General features: G+C 46.9%; 2 protein-coding genes across 4 annotated transcripts in view; one reads left to right on the top strand and one right to left on the bottom strand.

Annotated features, from left to right (window-relative positions):
- Window positions 1–1,808: 1,808 nt before the first annotated feature.
- On the bottom strand, window positions 1,809–12,417 carry NCDN (neurochondrin). 3 transcript variants are annotated; one of them, XM_044997522.1, is made up of 8 exons: window positions 11,447–11,751; window positions 9,444–9,506; window positions 9,056–9,195; window positions 7,549–8,544; window positions 6,425–6,666; window positions 4,988–5,212; window positions 3,917–4,059; window positions 1,809–3,594 (listed from the first exon to the last, which is right to left on the bottom strand). In XM_044997522.1, the coding sequence occupies exons 2-8, from the start codon at window positions 9,490–9,492 to the stop codon at window positions 3,158–3,160; spliced, it is 2,232 nt and encodes a 743-aa protein (XP_044853457.1). In that variant the 5' UTR covers window positions 9,493–9,506; window positions 11,447–11,751; the 3' UTR covers window positions 1,809–3,157. The 3 variants fall into 3 exon arrangements, with proteins under 3 accessions (XP_044853457.1, XP_044853459.1, XP_044853458.1); XM_044997524.1 differs by lacking the exons at window positions 9,444–9,506; window positions 11,447–11,751 and adding an exon at window positions 12,100–12,417; XM_044997523.1 differs by lacking the exon at window positions 9,444–9,506 and having other exon boundaries at window positions 11,447–11,750.
- Window positions 11,796–23,618, top strand: part of KIAA0319L (KIAA0319 like) — a 48,929-nt gene continuing 37,106 nt past the window's right edge. Inside the window, exons 1-2 of the mRNA XM_044997521.1 lie at window positions 11,796–12,091; window positions 14,540–14,685. Of these exons, the coding sequence (XP_044853456.1) occupies window positions 14,565–14,685 (121 nt within the window). The 5' untranslated portion in view covers window positions 11,796–12,091; window positions 14,540–14,564. The remainder of the gene's footprint in view (window positions 12,092–14,539; window positions 14,686–23,618) is intronic.

Genomic DNA, 23,618 nt, shown 5'->3' with positions numbered 1-23,618 from the left:
CAACGTTAGTCACAAGCCATGAAGCTGTGAATTATGCAAGTCACCTGACAGGGTGTCTATAAACCCTTTGTCCTGCTTCACAGTAGCAGGGATTTGGGTTGTGTCACATTAGAGAGAAAAGTTATGAGGATTTTTGAGTTTTAAAAAAACTTTTGTCGTTCCTAGTTTTCATCTCCTTCTGCCGTAAGGTCAAATCACCTCAGTAACGTGTACAGGCCCTGGAGCTACAGAAACACGAGGACACGTTTAAACAGACGTCTCAATGTGGGAAGCTATTTTAGGTGGGCTGAATGTTTTTGAGTGCGAGGTCTGCTATTGAGCTTTGCTAGTTACAAATAACACCCCCCCCCCCCCAGGAAGCCCCTTTTTCCATAAGGCTAGAGCAGGTGGGTTCTATCATATCAGCCTTTAAAAGTCACTGGTCCAGCACGGAACAGGGGGTGCTTGTGGGCGGGGGGGCGGGGAGAGTTTCAATATTTGGTGGGGAAGGGAACTTTTCTGTGGTATCAGAAGTGCAGCTATCTGAAATAGGATGTCAGAAGCAGCACTAGCAGAGATGGAGCAGAGGGCAGATGAGACGGCAAAACAAATAGAACTTATCTCATGGCTGCAGAAATATCGTACAAGCATTTGTCCCATAAATGCCATTATCACGCCAGTGACATAAAACACACACACACACACAGCCCTACACCTCTCTACCTACCTACCTCTGAATTCAGCCTTGAGTAAATTTAATCATCTAATTTTATCAAACAGCCAGGAAGCAAATCATTTGAACTAACAGTCACACCACTCCCACTCTTCACCTCGATCACTCTTGAACAGCATTGTTGGATCACTCAGTTACTACCAGGCGTTTCACTACTCGGGGCCAATAGAACGAAGAAAAGATACGCAGGGAGCTTCATGCTAGTAAAAACCCCACCTGTGCACTGGGCTATTCACGCGGTTATTAGCAGTCTTGTCTGCTATGAAGTTGTGCTCTGCACCCTACTGGATAAAAAGAGCAGCTGCTTATTTCAATGAAGACAGAAGAATAGGTGAAACTGAGGGAGACGCACAGTACTATCTGTTCAGGGAACCCCCCCACAGAACATGAAACATGCAGTAATAAAGAGATTATTTATTAGTTCAGAGAAGCAGCTCTGCTCCGCTGTGGATATACAGCTAGATTGTGTCGAGGGTTTCTGGGGATAAGAGGATCTTAAGGCCAGAAGGGACCATTCCAATCATCTCATGCGGACGACAGAAAACAGGTCAGAGGATTTCACCCAGTGATTCCTGCACCCAGCCCACAACTTATGACAGAGCTAGAGTGCGTCTTTCAGAAAGTCATCCAGCTCTGGATTTAAAGATGCCACACGATGGAGAATCCACCATATGCCCTAGATAAGTTGTTCCAATGACTAATTACCCTCAGGGTTAAAAATAGGCTCCTTTTACAGGCCCCAATGTGGTAAGCAGCTCTGTGTGGCATAGGAGTCCATCAGCATAATGGCCCTTGCAAGATTGGGTCCATACTTGGTTAGGCGGCCTGGTGAGGTCATCAGAGCCTTGGAAATGTTTGGGGGGCTTAAGGGTAGGTGACCTTTGGGGCCCCCTAGCCTTACTCATCTTTGGAGCTCTCCAGTCCTCTTTCTGATCTGCTGCTGTATTCACAAGCGTGGTGACTTTAGGAGACCCAGCAAAGTGAGTACAAAGGAGAAAGGATGAGAGAAGCTCACACACTTTCATAGAATTAAATCTCATTAGCAAAGGGGTTTGAAAACTGAAGCAACAAACAAATTCTTCTATTGCAAGTGGACTTTTATTAAAACACTTTATTTAACATTTGAAATGCCAACAGAACGAGAGAAGGTCAAGCTTTTCCTTGGTTCTTTTGGAAACGGCAAAGCCACCCCGCACATGGGAACACAGGATTTATTGGCTGCATTCAAGAGCCCAGGGAGAGACAAATAAAAATCCTTTGGTCAAGATGAGAAAATATAAAATCAACATCCTGGGAAGTTTAAATCCCAGGATTCCATCAATACATGGCCTGGGGGTGCTCTCCAGTGCAGTGCTTGGTTTAATGGGGAGATAAACTTCCATTCCTATAACAATGAAAGAGACCTGCCAACAATGACAGACCAAAATTAACTGCAGCTTTGACCCTTTTGAAACAAAAGCTCAGCTGCACTATGTACAATCACGCTGCTTGATCTGAGAGCATGCAGTCACTTCACCTCCAGCTCACCAGCTCCCAGTGCAAGGCAGGCTCAGGTCACAAGGGAACTGACTTTTGGCAGTCTTGGATCTAGGCCCTAGTGAAATTTTGCTCACATTGCATCACGGAACCATCAGACAATTTGACACAGGGTTGTCCTTGTTTCTCAGCTGAGACCTCGGGACTAGAATAGCAGAGGGGGGCGGCAGATCAGGATTGAGATCCATTCATAAAGCTGGTGGGGGGCTTCATTTGAGGGATGAGGTGCATTGGTAGGGGAGCCCCACCCAGACTGGCAGATCAGGGGAGGGCTGCAGTTCAGGATGGAGGTATGCTAAGAGAGCTGTGTGAGAGCCCAGATTTGACCAGCAGGGGGTGCTGCTGGTCACAGGAGAGGTAAAGCCGAGCCATGGCCCAGGACTGGAAGCTGTAGGCCTGCACTGACATGTGCTAGCAGAGCTCTGCAGAGCAAGTTGCTCAGTTCCTGGCTCAGGCCTGAGAGAAGCAAGTGCCTCTGCTTTCATTAGCCTTATACACAAACCTCCTTGGAAACCGCCCCCAGAACAGGGAATCCAGGGAGGGTTGGTCAGCGGGCCACTTTCCCAGCAACGCCAGAGCCTCATTAGTCCTCAACAGAACGCATTTGTAAGGGGCACCCTCACGCCGGCCCTCTCTCCTGTTGGGACCCAACTCCCCCCGCCCGAATCTGTGAATGCAGAGAGCCAAAACGCAGCCAAGCAGCAATTATTCTGAACAGCAGGTGCCAGGCAGCGCAAACCCTGCCCCTCCGGGCCCTGCTGAGCTCTGACTGCACCTCTCTAACTTTACGAGGTGTTTGGCTACTTAAACGCCTCTTGCCCACGTCTTGGCAGTAAACGGTTGGAAGGTGTGTGAGGAGCTAGGAAAACACCCGGCTTTATTCCCCGCGGCTGTGGGAGGAGGGGCCCTTCAGCACTCACAAAGGCACTGTTCTAATGCTGCCATGCCATAACGGTTGGCCAGCTCCTTGCCCTGCTGTAAGACGATCACCTCTCTGCATTGCTGGCTGGCTCTGGCCAGCTCCAGCAACACGCCCTGCAATGCCGTAAGGAGTTCAAAGTCCACCGAGACCGGGGCAGCTTGGCTCAATAGCCGCAAGAGGTCGTCTAGCCAACGTGACCGGAGGACCGTTTGGGGCAGCCAGGGAAAGAGCGGCACGCAGCTGGCAAAGGCCTGCATCCCCAGGAACCACAGCTCACTGAGGTCCGCCCAGGCCGCCTCATAGGCTGGTGACACAGCCACGACCAAGCACTGGCTGGCGGGATCTGCCCGGGCAGTGTGGGCCTGAGAAAGGAAGCAGATAGCAGCTTCGAAGAAGTTCTTGGCTGGTGGCGTCCCCTGGAGACCTGAAAAAATGGGAAATGAATTAATTCACCAAGCCGGCCTTGGCACGCTCCCAGGAGTCAGCTTGCTGCAGGGCTTTCTTCAGCAGGTGCAGAATAGGTGATAGGGGAGTTCCTTAATCCACGTCTTTCCAGCACCCCACAAGCGTACCGCATGTTCTTTGCTCTACGAGGTTTTGGTTTGTTCACTCAACACACCTTTCCAGTAGCAGGGCTCCTGACCCCAAACTGGGCAGGTCACCCCTGCTGTGCAATCTCCCCCAAGCCCAGTCCCGTCCCATTGACAACAAAAATGCTCAGCTTCGTCACCAGGATCACTTCCTACCTGGAGAAGTGTCAAGGATCCTGGCCATCATCAAGCCCAGCGTGGTAACGTTGGCTGCTAGAACAAGGTGATCTCTCTGGGGCAGCAGAGCAGGGAGAGACTTCAGCAGCGCATCCATCAGGGAGGAAAAGCATCGGTCTCGCCTAGAGAGAAAACCAACCCAGAGAGACGTGCGCTGAGTGGGGCCGGAAGCACCCAGAGGTGCCAGGCTTAACCCCGAGGCAGGGAAGCAACCCTGTCACAGTGGGAAAGTCCCCATCCTAAACCCTGGAGTCCTGGGCAAACTGGATGCATGTTTTACAGCAAAGCTGGTGTCAGAAAGTGGCTGTAATCAGGACTCCGAATGGCGGTGACAACTCTAATTCATTCTCTCAATGATGTCCCGAACGATCGATTTGATTTAGTTGGGTTTGGTCCTGCTTTGAGCAGGGGGTTGGACTAGATGACCTCCTGAGGTCCCTTCCAACCCTGAGATTCTATGATTCTATGATCACACTCCTGTTACAGGTCAAAAGGCAATTTCTCTCCATCCTGCACCTGGGACCCGAAGTGCCAACAGAGCTCTTTCTACCTCAGAAACACCCTGATCCTTGTCAAGGATGTGTAAGGAAGAACAGACTCCGGCTTGCTCCCAGTGGCTGGGTCTGGTCTGCAGAGCTAACACGAACCCACGCCTGTTGGTGGCTGACCTGATTCACACATGCAGAACGCAGAAACCTGAGTAATGAGGCACCCTTCTAAAAAATCCCTTTTGGACCAGATCTGCATTTTGAGGACCCAACTCCTTGCCCAGAAGGGCTGGATTCAGCTTTCTCTAATGCAGCTCAAAGCACTGGGCAGTGTAAGGGAAATCCCAGCTCTACCACCATGCCTCCAGCCTGACCTGAGAGGGCAATTCAGTGCCATGGCACATGCAGTTCTGGCCTCTCTTCTGAGCCTGCCAGCGGGGAGCCAATTAGTGACATGTTGGGAACTAGCCTGAAACCCACCAAACTCCTCTCTCCTGGCACCTTCGTTCTTCTTACTAAAGATCTTAAAGCAAGCGGATTCCTGCAGTGCCGGGTTTGTTACCTGACCAAGTCTGGAGCGGTCACCACAAAGTTAAGGAAAACTCCACAGGTGGTTTGCAAACTGATTTCTATGCTGTCTGGAGGAGCAGAGGTCTGGGGGTCAGAGGCCAACAACTCCCACTGGTGCAGGAAATATTGACACAGCAATGCTGGAGCCCCCTCTGAGATAAGGATTTCCCGAGGTCGGTCCTCCGCCGTCAAATGGCACAAGCCAGGTAGCAGAAATCTGGAGAGGGGACGGGGCGGGAAATACGGCAAAGGAGATGTAGTTAGCTGGTTACAGGCTGACAATTCAATCTGGTAAAAACGAGTGCATGGGAGAATGGAACATAGGAATTATCAGACTGGATCAACCCACAGGCTATCTAGTCCAGTGTCCTGCCTCCAATAGGATGCTTCAGAGTAACATGCAAGAAACCTCACAGCAGGCAGATGTAGGAAAATCTGCTCCTAGGAAGGTCTTACCCTAACGTCTAATAGCTAAGCTCTGGTGCAGGAGGTTCTGTAAGCCTTCCAGAACTCTTTGCTGCATTAACCGTTACCACTCTGGCTAGTATCATTATCGGCATAATCAATCAATCCATCCTGGAATCTTACAAAGGGAGTTCCAACTGCCTCTTGAACAGCAAACGAGGAATCCATGTATACCGCTGAACTACAGTCAAGCTGTGAAACACAAGGCTAGAAGCCTGGTGTGTGCACTGCGCTGCCGTCCAGGAGACCAAGGTTCAACTCCCTGTCCTGGCCCCTAGTAATCACAGACTGGCTGGAAGTACTGTCGAGTTTACGGCATTCTGCCAGAACACAGCAGAAGGTCTCCATCCCCATGTGCGAGCTGAGCTCCAAGTGCTAGGATCACACCGGCAGAATTATTCAGTTCAGAAAGAAAAGGTGCTTTGAGGCTACAGTGGCATGTTCTGTACAAACCCTATGACTGAAAGAGTGGGGTTAACAAGAGTGAAAAATACAAAATCTGATCAGCCCCCTATGCTGTGAACAAGGGGACACATATGAATGGCTGGTAAGTTTAGAACAAAAGGAATGCTAGTTCCCACTGAATGCAGTCAACCCGGGGAACACTATGTTGCAGGAGGGGATGAAATCAAATATTGTGGCAGGACTCCTAAGAACATATGAATGATGATCTACTGCAGTTCTGCTAAGACAAGAAGTGTCAGCTCTCATGCTCCAAGACATTGGCTGTTGCCATGGGGCTCAAGAAGGGATTTCTCTAGCCACCTCATGCAGAGTTGCACAAGTACGTAGATGTATTATGGGGTTTTTCCTTCCTCTGAGATATCAGCTGTGGGCTGCTGCTGGAAGCAGGATACAGACTTGATGGCCCCACAGTCTGATGTGATCTATGTTTCTGTGCCAAGATGTAGGAGTAACTCAGGCAGTAGCGTAACTGTGTCTATCCTGTGCTTGAGATACTCACCTCAGAGCGTCTCTGGGCCACACAGAGCCCTGAGGGCTGCCCAGTCCAGCCAGCTCCGCCGCATGCTGGGATGGGCTCCTGGCCTTGTCCCGCTCTTGGAAAAGCATCTCTGCGTAATGAATGAGGAAAGGCAGGAGGTCGCAGATTTCCTGCTTGAGGGAGGAGGTCTCTTCAGCCAGCCAGGCGCCGAGGATTCGAACAGAGGCAAATATGAAAGGATCCTTCAGCTTCTGCTCTCCCACCTGCCCAGGGAAGAAAACAGGCATGAGAAGATGCAGCAGAGGAGAGCTCTGGGAGCAGAGGCTTTTCCCCATTTCAGCCTCCCCTATGAAGTGAGGCCAAAGGCAGGAAACCCTGGATGGCCCTTACTAACTGCTCAGCGCCGAGTGGAAAGGACAGGAAAACACTGCAGGAAACGCTGGGCTCTGCAGCTCACTCCAGTGAGGGAAACTGCTAAACGCACTCCAGTGGGACGTACGTCCTTTCAGTGTTAAGTCTCGACACTCCCCCGAACGCTAGTGAACTGGGCCACCTTGCCCCTTAGCCACACAGGGAATGAAAATTACACAGGTCCTAGGTCCTGGACCAGAGCTGAGTCAGCACTGCTCAACCAATGGACCAGGGACAGGTTTCCAACCTCCTGGGATTTCTGATGCTAGAAAGCATTGATTTCTGATTCTGGCTGGTCTCTAGAGAGCAGCTGACAAATATCTTTTTCCTTTGCAGGGAAAACAGTGTCACCGACATGAGGATAATCACAGTGTTCATGATTCTGAATACCTCGTGACCTGTCAGATCTGAAAACACCTTGAGAAGACCAGTACAGATGTTTTTGGAATCAGTGAGAACTGTTCCAAGCGTCTGGGTGATGGGAACAGGGAGCAGAAAGGAGCACCTGGGGAGGGGACTGTGTCAGTCTGGGGATACAGCTGTTAAACTACACAGAAGAAGACAGAAACGCATAGAGGCCAAAGCAATCTCTCCCTGACTTCCATGGAAACAGGCACGGGCCTGTGTGCATTTGGGATCTCCCCAAACCCAGCAACAGCGAGATCTCCCAGTGACTGACCCCACAAGGCAGGCATCATGCCAGGGAGGGGGGCTGTTTCCACTCATAGCTTTACCTGTCTCAGGTAGTGTATTACAGCCCCAAACGCCTCCTCCATGATCCTCACTAGCTGCATTTTCTGCGCCTCCCTCAGCCGTGGTTTCTCTTCTTTCATGCACTCCAGGATCCCCAGCTCAATAAGGGTGTAGCAGCCTGTTACCACCTCCTGCTTCCCATCCACGTCTGCCGGGTCCAGCTCCTCCAGGGACAGACGGACCTCCACACAAGCCAGGTTCACCAGCAGGGCCAGGAACTTGTTCCCGGCCCTCTCCGTGGGGATCCATTCTGAGCCACAGGCCTGTGTGAGGCAGGCAGCAAGCTTCAGTGCAGGGTCTCGCTGGGACTGGCTCAGTTTGCTGCTCAGGATGCTAACCAGGCCTCTGTAAAGGTTGCAGAGGCACTCGGAACCCTGTCGGTCCCGGGTGAGCAGCAGCGCTGGAGATACAAAGTGAGGCAGAACATCACACAGCTGGAATTTGGTCATGTCTTCAGCCTGGTGGAACTGCTCACTGAGCCTGCTCAGCACAGCCAGGAGGTCAGGGGTGGCTCTCTGCCAGCACTTAGTCTCTGCTGTGGCTAGAAGCCCCAGGAGCAGCTCAAGGGCGCGGTCACAGCCGTAACTGCGATTGACGTAGGCCTGGCACAGAGCTGACGCGGTTCCCTGGGACACCAACTCTTTGGGGCCGCTGGGAGTGCCCAGGACAGCGCCCAGACACTGGTAAACGTCATCGATGGTGGAGCTCGCGGACATAGCGTCCGGATCGGATGGGGAAGCCAGGATGTTGTTGAAGGTCGGGATTTTGTTAAGGATCTGGGAATGGCTGGCTAACTCCGGATCAGTGCAGAAACATGCCAGCAGGGTGAGGCCAAGTCCTCGGAACATGTGCTCTGGACAGCCAGCGGGGGACTCCCTGGAAGCAAGAAGCCGGTTTGGGAACGTGAATCCAACTGCATCAAAGATCCGGCGACGGGTTCTGGAGTCGATGTCTCCCGCTCTGACCGCTTTGGTCACCTGCCAGACAAACCAGGGATCTGTGAGCAGCACAAGCGCCGGGGCAGAGGTCTTGCTAGGAGCTCTTTCCAGGGCGGAGTAGTTAAAAAGAGGCCCGAGGAACCCATTCATTTATACGGTGAAGTGGACCCCCAACCATCCAGCTGCCCCCAGATCTGCACAGCAGCCTGGGCACCTGGACAAAGGTACAGCTGTGAACACTCAGCATCTTGCAGCTGAGCATCTCAGAGTGCTCTGCTAACACCAATTAGCTCTCACAACAACCCCATGGGGACGTGTTTTACCCCCATTTTACTAACAGGAAGGTCAAGGAATAGAGATTCAGAGGAACTTGCCCAAAAGTCTCATTGCATGTCAGTGGCAGAACTGGAAATAGAACCCAGGAATCCTAACTCCCAGTCCTCTGCACTAACAATTCTCCCTGCAGGGACATCTAACCGATGGTGGCTGTTCCTACGTTTATTTCGGAAGTGGTTGCACTCTATTGTGCCAGCCAGAAATGGACTCTTACCAAGAGCAGGGCTGCAAACTGCTCACTGTCATGTTTTGCATCTCTGAGCACACTCAGGCACCGCTCCAGCGTTGCATTCCTTGTGCTTTCACTGGCCTCGGGAGCAGCTCCTGAATGGGAAGTCATGATGCCAAGTCCACCTATGAACACAGAAAGGCAGCGTTTACCAGACCAGAAAGCACTGGGATGGGATGGGGCTGCCAGTCCCAATGGAGAAATCCGGTATGATGGAGAGACGCTCTAAGTAAGAAGAGAGTCAGAAGGGAACGTGACAGAGATGTTTAAGATCCCTGAGAACTAATCAGAGCCCCGTCATCACCATGCCCCATAATCAGAGAACAAGGATTAAATTAATCACAAAAAGATCTAAAAGAAAAGGAAAACGTTCCTGCCCACGTGCTCAGCCTGTAGAATTCCCCACCGCAGATGGTCAGCATCTCAAATACAGTGGCTGGATTTTAAAAGGAGCTGGGTTATTTTATGGCCCATAATAAAATCTGTAGTCATGTAAACTACCATAAGGGTAATCAAACATCAGGCTTCAGGACATAAGCTGATGAATGTAGGAATCAGGAAGGAATTTGCATCATGGTAAAATTGGCCAAGTGTTATGGTTGTTGCTTTGTGCATTTATCTGAAGTATCAAATATTGATCACTGCCAGATCAATGGACTGATTTGGACTACACGGTCTAGTCTTATTTAAATAGAGACGAAATTATTAAAAACCATTTCAAAGTAAAGGATGCCAACTTTTGCTCATTTCGAGTCAAATTTATTTCTAGCTTAAATTGTAGGGTAGTGCCTTTCTCAAATGCGTATTCCACGCAGGCTGCTGGCAGCTTTCTTTTGTTTGGATAATTACATACCAGCAAGCTTCCTTAATGCTAGTACGTATTGTGTGGCTGGGCTCAAGAATCCATCATCAGCATTTCCATTACAAACCACAGTTTCAGAGAAGTTTATTACTCAGCTATAAACATTTGTTCCAGGCTCAAACATGGTACAGTGCGTTCAAACCCACACATGAAAAAAGCTTTTAAACCAAATTTGGTTTAAAGTGTTGAGGCTATTTTAAAATTACAGAAGCACTAGACAAACAGAAAACAAGAGAGTGTGGACATTTTGTATGCATGCTTCCACTGCTCAACAATCAAGTTTGTTTTTTCACAAGGCTATTTTGCAGAATTGGATCCTTTTTGGCATTTCACATCAAAACAGCCACAATATTTGGGGGATGAAATCTGTAATTGTACCCTAGTCACTTTGCATAAAGCTTTTTAAATAGCCATTTGGTATTACGGTGCCACAATATGTAAATACAGCACATACTAACATGAATGTGTATTTGCATATTACAGATGTGCCTCCTGAGTCATAAATCTGCCTATTAGACTAAATGAAGGAGTCCTGAAACTACATATTACTGGAAGCCCGACTATATTAAAGTGTGTGGATGGGTGAGAGAGTGCTAGTTTTAGCAGTTACATTTCCAGAGCGCCTCTCCTTCTGGAACAATGCGCATCACTTTATAAACTATTATATAGACAAGGATCACTTCATCCACCACAGAAATGCAGCCACCTCTGGGATGGCAGGCAGCCAGCGTTTCACAGCGCACAACAATGCTATAGAACGGTGTCATAGTAGTAGGAGAATCCAAACCAAGGGGGTGACATTGTGAGAAGCCATAAAACAATTGCCTGTGTTGAAATTAGACCAGCTCTAAGGATCTTAATAAGCACAAGCAGCCAGGGCCTCCGCTTAGTGTCCTCCCAGAACGGTGGCACTGCCAGCAGCACTGAGTCTCTTGCTCCATCCAGCAGCGATTCAGAGGGGAAGGCAGTGCCATGACACACCAACACCACGTCTGCAGCCCCTGGATCTCATGGAGCCTCTGGATCTCCTGCGCCCTGCAAGTTTGGGCATCACGACCAAGGGCTTTATGCATCGCCATGTGGCGGCATTTCCCAGGGCCCTATTAGTGGGCTTCTGGGAGTCAGTCGCCCTGTCAAAAGACTGGGGCACGACCCCCCAAAAAACTTTAGGGATGGGTAGAAACAGTGACTAAGCTTGACTGCCTGGTGAGATGGGCTCCTGTCCTCCCTGGGGGTATCCTGCCTGTCCTCCCCGCCGAACACATCCCCCCCCATCCAGATGTGCCTGTCAACTCGCTTACATACCGGTCCATGCCCCCCATTCACCCCACAGGCCCCAGGCCCTGGCCAACCCTCGCCCCCAAGGAACCCTGGCCAGCCCCCCCCCCCGCGATCTGGTCTCAGAGGGGGCTGACTCAGAGGCTCCCTCCACTCCCCCAAAGTTCCCCTCATTCACAGCTATGAGAGCCTGAACATGCTGCCCTCACATCAGCCGCCTGCATCAGGGCCCTCACCTCGCCACCTTCAGCCTCTCCCTCCAGCCAATCAGTGAGCTCACGCTCCCGCTCTAGCCAATCGCGTGCTGGATTGTTAGGCGGCGGGTGTAGCAGCCGCCGCCATGCCGAATATGGGCAAAGTCCGGCAATAGGACTCCCCCACCGCTCTCCGCAGGCAAGATGATCCCGCGAGGCCCTTCCCTACCCGGGCGGCTCCTACGGGGCAGAGGCGGCCCGGCCACGCGAGATACACAGAAACCACCGCTCTCCGGCGTAGCCGCGCCTGCTTCCGCTTCCGGGTACCTGGGGGGGGTGAGGTTGCCTTTCCGGGTCAGAGGTGAACAAGTACCCGCCCCCCGCCTGCTGCTGAGTGAAGCCGAGAGAAGGAGCCTCCGCGCCCGCCCAGCTCCTCGGGGATCTCCCCTGACTGCGGGGCCAGCCCCGGCCCAGGCCCCCCATGGAAGCGGGGGCGGAGGCTGCGCAGCCCCCCGGCGAGCGGCGCTGGAGGCCTGAGCCCCCCCTGCCCTGCGGGTGAGGTCGCGGGGGCCGCGTCTGGGGCGCTTGGCCCCGCTGGGCAGGGGGCTCCCGGCGTCCCGCGCGCAGCCCCGGGCCCGGGCCCCAGCGAGGGAGCCGCCCCTGGAGCTCCCCGGTCATGTGCCCGTGGTAGGTACCTGCTCGTTAGGAGAGCCGCGGTCCGCGTGCTCGGCGCTGCGCAGAGCCAGTGGCCGGGAGTTCCGCAGGCAGCGGCTGCTGGGCTCGCTCCGCTCCGGCACCGCTGCGCCCCCTCCCGCCCCCTGGCTGGCCGGGCCGGGCCGGGCTGGGCTGGGGGCCGTTTCAGCTGGAACTTGGCGGTGGGAGACAGGCTGCGTGGCTGGGTTAGCGGCTTGGGCGCTTGTTGTAATCCGAGCGGAGCCCGAGCCGGTTCAGGGCCGCCTGGGTGCGAGCCGCGGGGAGTCCTTGCCAGTCTGAACGCTGAATTTTTTTATTTTTTTTAGTCCGTGCCTGAGATTAACTCTTCCCAGCACAAACGAATAGTGTCAGTGTCAGCTGATCAGCTCCCCAGAACTCTCATCTGATTCCCCATTTTTTCCAGGAAATGACTTTCTCCTGTACAAATCCAACCTGGCTTTCGCATTGCTAAGAGTTAGCTGTGCTGTCTAGAGCTGCATGCAGGCGAGAGGGGGAAAGAGCAAACGTTTGTTTTGTTTCGTTTCCCTTCTCAGTTTGGGGTGGGGGAGAAAGCACTGCAAGTGAGATAAGTTCAGGCTTATTTGGAGAAGTGTTGTATTTTAGTGTGTGTGTGTGTGCGTGTTACTGTATTTTGTACAACAACTTTAGGATGTACTGTTCCTAAATGTTATACGATTGCATAGTGGAAGGAAAAAAGAAATCAAGAGACATAATAATGGGACAAAGACCTTGTCAGATGAAAGTAGACACAGTAGGTATTTTCATTGTTGAACTCTGGTCTGTGTGACTGTCCAGACAAAGCTCACCTTACAATGTTTTGTAAAGGGGTTTGTTTTATTTTATGCTCCTCTTTCATCTGTTAAGAATAAGTTGCAGTTACAAACTCCCCCTGAAACATAACATTTTAAATACATATGCAAGTAAAATGTATCACTTATTCAGTAGGTTTACTAGGTTGTCTGAGTTGTAACTTAAAAAAAAAAGTCCTGATTACTCAGACTGTCTCGTTTCACCGCTGTTACGGATGCTGATCAAACACACCTTATCGCTGTGTACACGAACAGACTGCTACGTAGCTTGCAGACCGGATTATGATACTTCTTCATCGATCTAAAGACGTTTCAAGTAAACATTGTCCCGTGATCCATGCAGAAAGCTGCAGCAGCAGAAATGGAATTTTTGGTTTTGGGTGTGCTTGTAACACGCAGGACAGAAGTGTTGCAAACTTTCTTAGCTTCCTAATGGTTAAATTCCCTCCCTCCAACTCCCTTTTCCCATTAGTTACCTTGTGAAATTTTTTTGTCGTCATGAACTATGTTGGCATCAACAAGAATTATCTACTGTCCATATTCTTGTCTGCTGCTATTGGCCAAAATTCTCTCCCTAATTCTATGGACATTTCCTTAAGAATATACTGATACTCAACTCTCTAATGACGATAATACTACTGAATCTCATCTGAGGAACTCGAGGTGGCTTACAGACATAAACTCCATGAGCGTCACAATGCCCACATTCTGCCTTGTAAGGTAGATATTTGGTATTAGATCATTAACTTTTCAAGTCATTCACATTTCTGAGCAGTACGTCTGATAGCTCCTTCCATGGATTTGGACTTTGATACATATGATGTTATGAAAGGACTTGAGCGACAGATCTCTTCAGAGCTAGGTAATGATACATCTGGACTCTTATTCTCAGTCTGAGAATGAGACTAGTCAGGGATCAGAAGGAAAACTGGTCAGACTCCAGTTATAACTTTGTTTTTTGTTTTGATGCCACCCTCATTCTTGGCACAGGTGAGACCTGGAAATTCAAAAAGATTAAACTTCTAGTTTGACCATTAGTGCCACCATCTGTGTCCTTAGAAGCAAAATTAGCTTTTAATTGGCTGTTTTATCAATGCTGCTGAACTGTTGTCTGTTTCTGGCTGGTACCAGCCAGCACAAACAGCCAAGTGATGACATTTTGTGCTGCCTGCCTAGCAGATGTGCTGGGCTTATTGGTGTTTGTCTTATCCAAGCAGCTCTGGCTGGGTGTCAGCTGCATGTTGCAGATTTGAAAGGGAAGTTTCCAGAGTGCGCGCACAGAATCAAATGGATTATAGTGACGCTATTGGGGATTTTGCTTTTCATGTTTCAAAGATGTAAGTGATGGTGTCTAAAGGGATTGTGAAGGAAACCAAATTTCCTGACTTACTGCAGTACAAACACAAGAAATGAAGAACATTTCTGCTACTGTTGGTTTCATTTCAGATCTCATAATACTGGCAATTACTTCTCTGCAGTTGTTCTGAGTCATGATAGATAAGATTGAACACTCCTTTTCCCCCCAACTTCTTTAGTCCTTCACGTTGTCAGCTTCATGAAGAACCACCTATAAATTGTTGGTGCATGATTTCTCTTTCTTGTGTGTGTACAGAGCCCTGGTTCTGCCCACGAAGGCCATGGAGAAGAGGTTGGAAGCCAAGTTCAGCATTAGCTTCTGGATTTTATCAAGACATTGCCTGGGAAGTTTTCACTTGTTCTACATGTGTGCCTGCCTCTGTGCCCTCTCTTCATCTACAGGTGACTATTCAGTTCTCTCTCTGAGCTATTTCTGTGCCTCAGTCTAGATTTAGCCCCTTGATTAATTTTAAATGTTTGAAGGGTGGAGTGTGTGAAATCTGTTAATTACCAGCCAGACATCCTAGCTAGTGAAATAGCCAAAAAAACAACAGCAGCAAAACAGCCCCCACGCAAGTACCTGTGATGAAGGGGGGTTAACCACGGGTCTTCCTAGCAAAGTATGTCTCTAAGCTGTTAGAAAGGTAGGCTGACTAACACATTTTATAGTAAAATGGTGATTTTACTAACCCTTTCTGCAGCACTATTTTACTACTCTAAGGGCTTGTCTGCAATTAAAACGCTACAGCAACACAGCTGATCCACTGCAGCACTTCAGTGTAGACGCTATCTGTACCAACTGGAAGGGTTTTCCCTTTTGGCATAGGTAATCCAAAGACAGTGTTGTGGAAAAATTGACCACGCCTTTGATTTTGGGTCAGACACAGCCTTGAGGCACCTTTATTATTACAAGCATGCATGCAGGGAGAGGGTTAAGCTTCCCTCTGCCTGTTACAAATTTTACCAAGCTTATAAAGTTTAAAACCGCAAATTAGCATTTACTTAAAATACCCTTATTTGGGAGTATCAGTTGTGACATTTGCAAGCTACTTCAGTTTTTTTTTTTCATACATGGTGTTTCCTTTTATTGTTTCTGGGCAGTTTTCGTTGGTAGTCTGCCTGCCTGTAAGACCCCTCCTTTGCGGTTGCATTGGATAAGGCTCAGCATTCTAGCTGAGCTTCCCTCAGTTCCCCTTTCTCTGGTTTCTTCATCACCCCCCCCTCGTGCCCCTGATATAGACAGACAAGAATTGCAGAAGTTAACCTTTGTTCTATATAGCAATTGGGTTTTGCTAACAGACCTGGGCCTGAAAGGCAGGGGTTAGGATGCAGTTTGCTTCTGACCCTATGGGTGGGGGTCTGGATCTTAATTGTTAATAACGCCTTATTGTTTACCAAATTGCCCAATACAACTGCTTCCAATAGAGTTGCACAGCAAGCCCCCTCCCAACTACATGGGCCCCCTCCCAACTGCGCCCACCTACGTGCGGCTACATTGTACAAGACCCTTTATTAATTTTCCATTGCTAATATGCTGTTATACTAGGCGATGTTTCACAATTATCTGTAGGCGTTGGTTCCCCTTTCTCCTGTTGGCCTTTCGATTATGCCATACCAGCTATCCTATGTCTTAATATCAAGCTGACCTATAATGGCCTAATGTTAATTATGCTCAGCTAATTCAACATGGGGCAAGCGGGACACAGTCTGGGGCAAGTGGGACCCCTTAAAATCCCTAACAACAGTAAATCAGTTCAGTGACCTGAATTTACTTACAGAAGTAAAGCAATGTAAGTTTGGAAGGGACCTCCAGAGGGCATCAGGTCCCACCCCCTGTATTAAGGCAGAACCAAAGATACCGAGATCATCTCTAACAGTTGTTTGTCCAGCCTATTCTTAAAAACCTCCAGTGGCGGGCGTTCTACAACTTCTGTGGAAGCCTATTCCAGTACTTAACTATCCTTGTAGTTAGAAAGTTTTCCCTATAATCTAACCAAAGGCTCCCTTTCTGCAGATTAAGCCCGTTGCTATTTGTCCTACCTTCAGTGGACAGGGAGAACAAGATCGCTCTCCTCTTTATAACAGCCCTTAACTTATTTGAAGACTGTGATCAGCTCCCCCATCAGTTTTCTTTTCTCTAGAGTAAACATGCCCAGTTTCTTTAACCTTTCCTCAGAGGTCAGGTTTTCTAAACCTTTTATCATTTTTGTTTCTCTCCTGTGGACTCTCTTCAGTTTGTCCATGTCTTTCCTGAAGCGTGGCACCCATATTGGACCCAGTTCTCCAGCTGAGGTCTCATCACGTGCCAAGTAGAACAGGACATTTACCTTCCTTGTCCTACATCTAACGCTACTGATAATACACCCCAGAATTATATTAGCTTTTTTTGCACCTGCATCACATTGTTGGCTCATGTTCAATTTGTGAACCACTATAACCTCCAGAACCTTTTCTGCAGCTCTGCCACCTGTTTTGTAATTGTGCATTTGATTTTTTTTCCTTCCTAAGTGAAGTATTTTGCACTTAACCTTTATTGAATTTCATTTCGTTGATTTCAGACCAGTTTCTAATTTTTCAAGGTCATTCTGAATACTAAGCCTGTCCTCCAAAGTACTTGCAGCCACTCCCAGCTTGGTGTCATCTGTGAATTGTATAGGCATACTCTCCACCCATTATCCAAGTCATTCATAAAAATATTGAACAGTACCTGACCTAGGACTGATCCTTGGGGGACCCCATTACATACGCCCTCCCAGTTTGATAGTAAACCATTGATAACTACCCTTTGAGTATGGTATTTCAATCTGTTGTGCACCAATCTTATAGTAATTTTATCTAGATCATATTTCACTATTCTGCCTATGAGAATGTCATGTGGGACTGTGTCAAAAGCCTTGCTGAAATCAAGATACATCACGTCTACAGTTTACCCCCTATCAGCTAGGCCAGTAACCCTGTGAAAGAAGAAAATTAGATTGGTTTGACAGTATTTGTCCTTGACAATACCATGCTGGCTATTCCTTATAACCCTAATTATCCTTTAGATGTTTACAAATTGATTGTTTAATAGTTTGTTCTAATATCTTTCCAGCTGTGGTTAAAGGGTTTTTGTTCTTATTTCCTGTTCAGACTTCAGCCTCCCAAAACCCTGTAAATGAAAACTAAATTAGTTACTTGTGCAGGAGGCAGGCAAGGCCAGGGAACACGTTATGTTTTCACTCACAGTTAAAAGCCAGGTAAGAGCCCAGTTGAGCCTGACTCCCTCCACCATCCACACAGACACCTCTAAACTGGGTTTGCAGGTACGTTCCACTCTTCCCAGCTGGGGAGGAGGGGGCTAGAGCCTGAGCTTCACTTTAATTCAGGCTGGAACCTGCCCATTTTGCAGTGAGCACAGGCCAAGTCACTCATGTGTTGGTATCCTCCAGGGCCCCTTCCACAATTCCCCTGACGGCCAGACACATTCTCCCACAACTGACTTGGAAAGAGTCCTAGGAAGTCTAAGCACAAGGACCCTGGGATATGCCTCCAGACACCACAGCAAGTGCAGAAACAGTGAGGACACAGTAGGATGTGTAGGGTTGTGCTGGGGGAACACTTGTACCTGGGCTAGAGTAACCTGGGTGCCAGTCACCTAAGTTAACTGCAATGAGGACACACCCACAGAGACAGCGAGAGCCCCTGCTGCGAGCATGACAGTCTTTCTCCCAGCCAGAGATGGGATGCGCTGGGCTGAGGGGAATTTAAAAAGAGGAAAGATCAAGGTGTAAGGAAGACCCTGGTGTATTGGCCTTTTATTTTTATCCTTTGCTCTACAAGCTTTGTACCTTTGTACAATGCTTTGTTTTGAAGGCCCTGTTTTTGAATCATTTTAATCAACTCCCTGGTCACAGGTCCCTGGAGTGAAAGGGCTGACCGATACCAAATGCAGCTGGGCAGGTGACATTAACGCGGTTAGGAAACTGGGGCTGTTGCCTAGAGACCCAGTCCCAGAGTGGGTGGACTGCATGGGTCTGCCAGAGTGAGGTGCAGGAAGCCCTAATCTGTCACCCCTAAGAGGTACACTTGAGAGGGGCTAAAAGTGATCTAAGGTACAGTTCATCTTGTAACCATGACGGATGTAATTTCTTATGCTGAGGCTATAAATCAACCTCCAACTAGTGGGGGAATGGAGGAAAAACTGCAGGGTTTCTGGCCTCTTTCTCTGAAGCAGCTAGTGCTGGCCACTGTCAGAGATAAGATACTGGGCAGATGCACCCCCGGTTTGATCCAGTCTGGCACTTCCTATGTTCCAGTATTCCTCTACTGGTGCCCAGTCTTGCATGGCAATCAGCATAAGGAAATGCAGGAGAGCATTACCAGGAACAGTTTTGCCTGAAAACAGCTGGGTAATGCAAACATTTCCTATCCTTTCCTCCGCTTTCCCAAATTTGGCAATAATGTTATCACCTGCTGAGTGATGCTATAATGAGTCTTTACTCATTTACACAACAAAATGGTCATAGAACTCTGTCAATATCAAACTCCAGTAACGGTCCAAAACTTGTTATGCCACAATTTAAATTGGCTGTGTAGGTATAATATGTGCAAGAGACTCTATCTGAAGAAATCACTGAGATCTTTTGAAATGAACCGTAAAAGCTGGCCATCAGCCCTCTCCGTTCAAGACCTATGTTGTCTGTTTTAAGTGCACTTCAGGAAAAGCTTCAGCTATTAAGTCTTTATTGTAGTTACCATAAAAACACTAAAATTCCATTTTCAGTAGAAATACCAGAGCTTGCTCAAAGATGCCGGTACATTTGTGTGTCATACAGAGATGTCGTGACAACTTTGTGCTATGGGTAATGAGTCTAATTTCATTTAAAGCTTGCTTTAAATTACCAGCACCTCTGTTTCTTTCCAGGAGCTCCCACAAAAAAGAAAATGGGTTAATGAGAGAGCCTTTTAATTGTACAACTTACTTTGTTGGATAATGCGTTTTATATTTTAAAGGACCAGGTGACCTTTTGGGGGAGATACCCAGAAAATATTCTGCAGGACATAATCCTGCATTTGCCACATAAAGCTGGACTAGACAGGATCTAATAGATCACTTCTTTGATTCTATAAACCCCATCTTAGAACATGACATGTTGCCTGTGTGCGTGGGTTTTGTGAGTCCCATCAAAGATATATAGTTAAAACCCAGTATATTTCTATATGCCCATTACGCTGCGTAGAGTACTGTAAATGCCCTGCTTCATAAATGCAAGCTCTTTCCATGAGCTGAGTAAACTGGGTTTTTAATTATCCATGTGCAATAGTTGGGAAGAGGGGTTGGGTAACCTGATGCTGATGTCAGGTAAAATATGGTGCAGGTGAATATTAGTAGAGCTCTGAAAATTAAAACTCGACCAAATGCAGTTTTAATCTCTGCTTTGTATTTCTGCACCTTCCATGTGCCAGCCAATTAAAAGGCGAAATGAAATGTTCTGTATGCAGTGCTCTGGGGTCATCCATGCTGACGCGATTGCTCTGGTGTATCTAGGAGACGTTTATTAGGATTCAGACATGAGTTCTTAGAGGAACGTAATTTTAAAAAAAAATTTTTACGGTGATTTGCCAGGGGAGATGTTTTCTCAGGAACCGTTTTTATGATGTTTGTTTTTTTTAAACACCTACTGTTCATTCAGCTTTGGATCAGGCACATACAGGAGACTATGGACAGATACCCATGGATTTTTTTCAGTGGGCTTTGGATAAAGCCTTAAATTCCTAAGCACAAATTTTCCCCTGCAGAAGTCACAGTGAGCTAGGGATAAGATCATCCCAGGATAGGGACAGGTGAGTAATGTAAAAAGGGGATGTGGTGGAGGGGTATAGTCTTCCAGAGGCAGGGAAAAAGCCATTGCTGCCCTGCTTTCAATTCACTTAATAGTTCTTTGGCTTAGTTAGAGAGCGTTCTTGGCTTCCAACAGCAAGTGTATTTTGCACAGTCAAATAAACAAAACCTCAAGACAGGCAAAATTCCTCTTGATATTCACAATGATGGTGTTAGTCTTTAATCTCTGTAGTACAAATCAAAGGACCGAAAGCTTTGCGCTCGCAATAAACTTGCAAGAGCTGAGAATTGTCAATTTCAGATTTTAATGTGCATCTGATCACCACCCTCTTCCCCCCCCCCATTTAAAAAATATTTATTTTTGTGCTCCCACCCTTATAACATGACGAACACTTCAGGTTACAGCAGGGTCATTTCCTCTGCTAGACTCGCATGATGCCCTGTCAGTGTGATCACAATCCAAGCACTTCAAAGTGTAATGAGGTCATATGTTTCCCCCAGGCAGGCGGCTGGTCTGCTTGCTCTTTGAGAAGGGACTTTACGATGATAAAGTGTGACAACAATGATGCTGGTTTAAAAGGTACTGTTGTCAACTTAGCCTTCTGTTGCATTTATTCAGTGTTTTATTTAAAAATAGCAATTGGACTCTGCTTTGTTAGAAACCTTCACCTCCCCTTTTCTATCTTCTAAATGGAGGGTTACCCCGGAGTTGCTGCCAAAACAGATTTAGAGCAAATTCTGTTGTCTGATGTTTTCCTTCACTAGCCGTGCTGCCCATTTATTTTGAATTTGCATTTGCTGGGTAGACATTAAAAATAAGCTGGAAATAAAACAGCCTCTTCGTTCCTCCCTACCTTTGGAGAACAAAATCACCTTTCAGTTGGGTTGTTTTTAGATTAAAGTTACCATTTGGTGGGAATGGACTATTTGTTTGGAGTAACACATCCTTTGACTAAAACATTAACATCTTTAGAGCAGATTTTAACTTCACTTGGTTTGCCTATAAGTCCCTGTGTAGATTGTGTGGAGGTCACTGTGACCAGATGCTTTTAATGATTGATATTATAACTGCGGAGTTGCTGCATCGTCGCAAAATTGCATGCACCCAATTCACTGGGACAGTTGAGAAAAATATAATATCCTTTATCATTGGAATAAGGCTTGCCAAGGAGACTCTGTGCCTAGCTGCTAGATTTTCATGGTGATTTTGCAAGGCTGGGTTACTAGCCCTCTCAGTTAAACTGTAGTTGAGGACAGAGGTACATTGCAAATTTTAGCACCCAAAAAAAAAAAAATCCCCTTCTCACACACTTGAGTAACTTTGGTGGCTGTCCAGTATATCCCTATACTTGTGGCTTTGACCAGGACCCTGGTCAGCAGAAGGCGTCAAGGAATTATAGTTAGAACAAAGAGACACATGACACTTCATGTTTGTTTGCCTCTCTCATGCAAGGATCACAGAGCATTTTACAAAGGTAGATCAGAATCGTTTTCATTTACTAGCTAGGGAAACAGAGGCACTGAAGCTTGAACTCTCCTTCTCCCTTGCCTCAAAACACACACATGCTACCTGAAAAATCTTTGCCAAATGTAGAATCCTTGTTTTCTGTGGAGTGGAGAAGGAAGAGGAATGAACGTTTTACATGGGGGAGAAGAAGAAAATTTTCTAACCGTTCCCCTTTAAGGGAAGTTGAAAGCAATGTTAAGGATGGAGTAGTAGCCTTCTGCTTGTTGCAACTATAACAAGCATCACTGAGTCTAACGCAGTACGACCGTTTCTCATTTGCAAAGTGTAGTAGCTACACATAATATGCAGAATCATTAGACTATTGATATGTGACTCACACTCTTGTGTTCATATTTTAGGGAAAAACACAGAATTTGTCATCCATTAAAAGAAACAAGTTATAAAGTTTCCAGCAGTCAAGAGGACCTTGCCAGAGAGGCAGGGAGCCTGCTTTTTAGGGTGTGTCAGTCTGTGCACAATGAAATGGTTTGTAAGGTAATCTCCCAGTGACCCATTATCTCTGGGGCATTATAACAATCCCTTAGGCCATTAGTCTATTTTAGGGAGTCCTGAATCTGCAGAGGTCCGAGTATAGAGAGCCTTTAATCCATTGATCTATGCATGCACTCTTAAATTTTTCATGCTAAAAAACTCCGTAGGCAAAGTAGTTTGTTGTGTGAGCTGTGTGTACCTGATCTAAGTATGAAATAACTTGTCTTTTAAAAAAAAACTTGAAAGAACTCCAGTAGTTTACAATGTGGAATAATCACCTGTACAATCAAAGTCACGTAACTACAATAAATAAACCCTGAAACTAGAAAACTGAGGCTTTTTTCTCTGCTCAGACTAAAAATTGGTCAAACTGACTTTTTCCCCCCTCCAAAATTTGATGATAAAATTTTGCTCCAGTGGTTTAAACATCACAAGTCAGGTCTCAGCCTAAGGCAAAAAATTTTTATGACACAGAAGAGTCTGAAATGAGAGGTTTATAATGGGTAAGCTGACTTAACCTTTACTATAGTGACTCTAGCTGCTGGAATCACACTTAATGTTGCCCTCTGAGTTATTTCCTGTAGATTCCAATTTACTGCCACTTCATTTAATCCAAAAGTCCTATAAATGGGTCCATTAAATAAATAGTTTTCAAACAAGAAGTCTTACAGTCATTCATTCTCAAACTTTTTAGTTGTAATGTGCAATTATAATGTACACCTATGGCTTTTATCTGCCCTTTATAAAAGGGAGACTAACAACCAGTTTTGGCTAGTGGGTAACTCCCAGTAAAAGCCAGAGATGACAGATGATAGTTTATTAGGATTTCTTAAATCATCCTTGTATTTCCTTCTCTGCAAGATTTAGGGTTTGTTTGTTTTTAAACAACAATTCAACACTTTCTTAATTTGAAAGTTGATATTTTTTTTGACACATTACCAGTGCCATGTCTTCACCATTCAGTTTTCATTGCAAGTAGGTCAATGAAAAAACTTTTGTTCATAATTGGTTTCTAGTCTTTCTTTTTGTTGTTCGCAGTGCTTCAGTGGTTAGGTTTCTGGTTGCTGTTTGAGAGAGGTTAATGTCCAAGAAAGCTGTATTCATTGAGTTAAAAAATATAATGCAGATATTACTAGTAGGTTTTGCAGAATGTATTGTTTAAATCTAAATTTTAGCTATAAATTTGTGTCCTTTTTATACTCATAGTTGTCTTCATATAGGTTATTTTTTAAAAAGTGCTCTTACTAGAAGCCATCATATTGCATAGTACCTAGTACCCTCTCATTTTAGAATTCATCCAGTTTTTTTTGTTTTTTGGCAAAATCTTGTGTTGAAATCTCTGTGGTTTAGATTCTTTAACAAACCCCATTTTAAAGACTTGAATAAATTATTTTTAATCATGCTTATTACAGCAGTGTCTAAGGGACAACCAAGAAAGGGGCCCCATAGTGCTGAGTGGCGTACAAATTAGAGTCCTAAGCGGTCCTTGCCCTGAGGAGCTTACAGTCTAATCAG

Source organism: Mauremys mutica, chromosome 23 (genome assembly GCF_020497125.1).
Source record: "Mauremys mutica isolate MM-2020 ecotype Southern chromosome 23, ASM2049712v1, whole genome shotgun sequence".
NCBI classification, from domain to species: Eukaryota; Metazoa; Chordata; order Testudines; family Geoemydidae; genus Mauremys; species Mauremys mutica.
The sequence above is the reverse complement of the archived record's forward strand: the minus strand, read 5'-3'. Positions and strand labels throughout refer to the sequence as shown.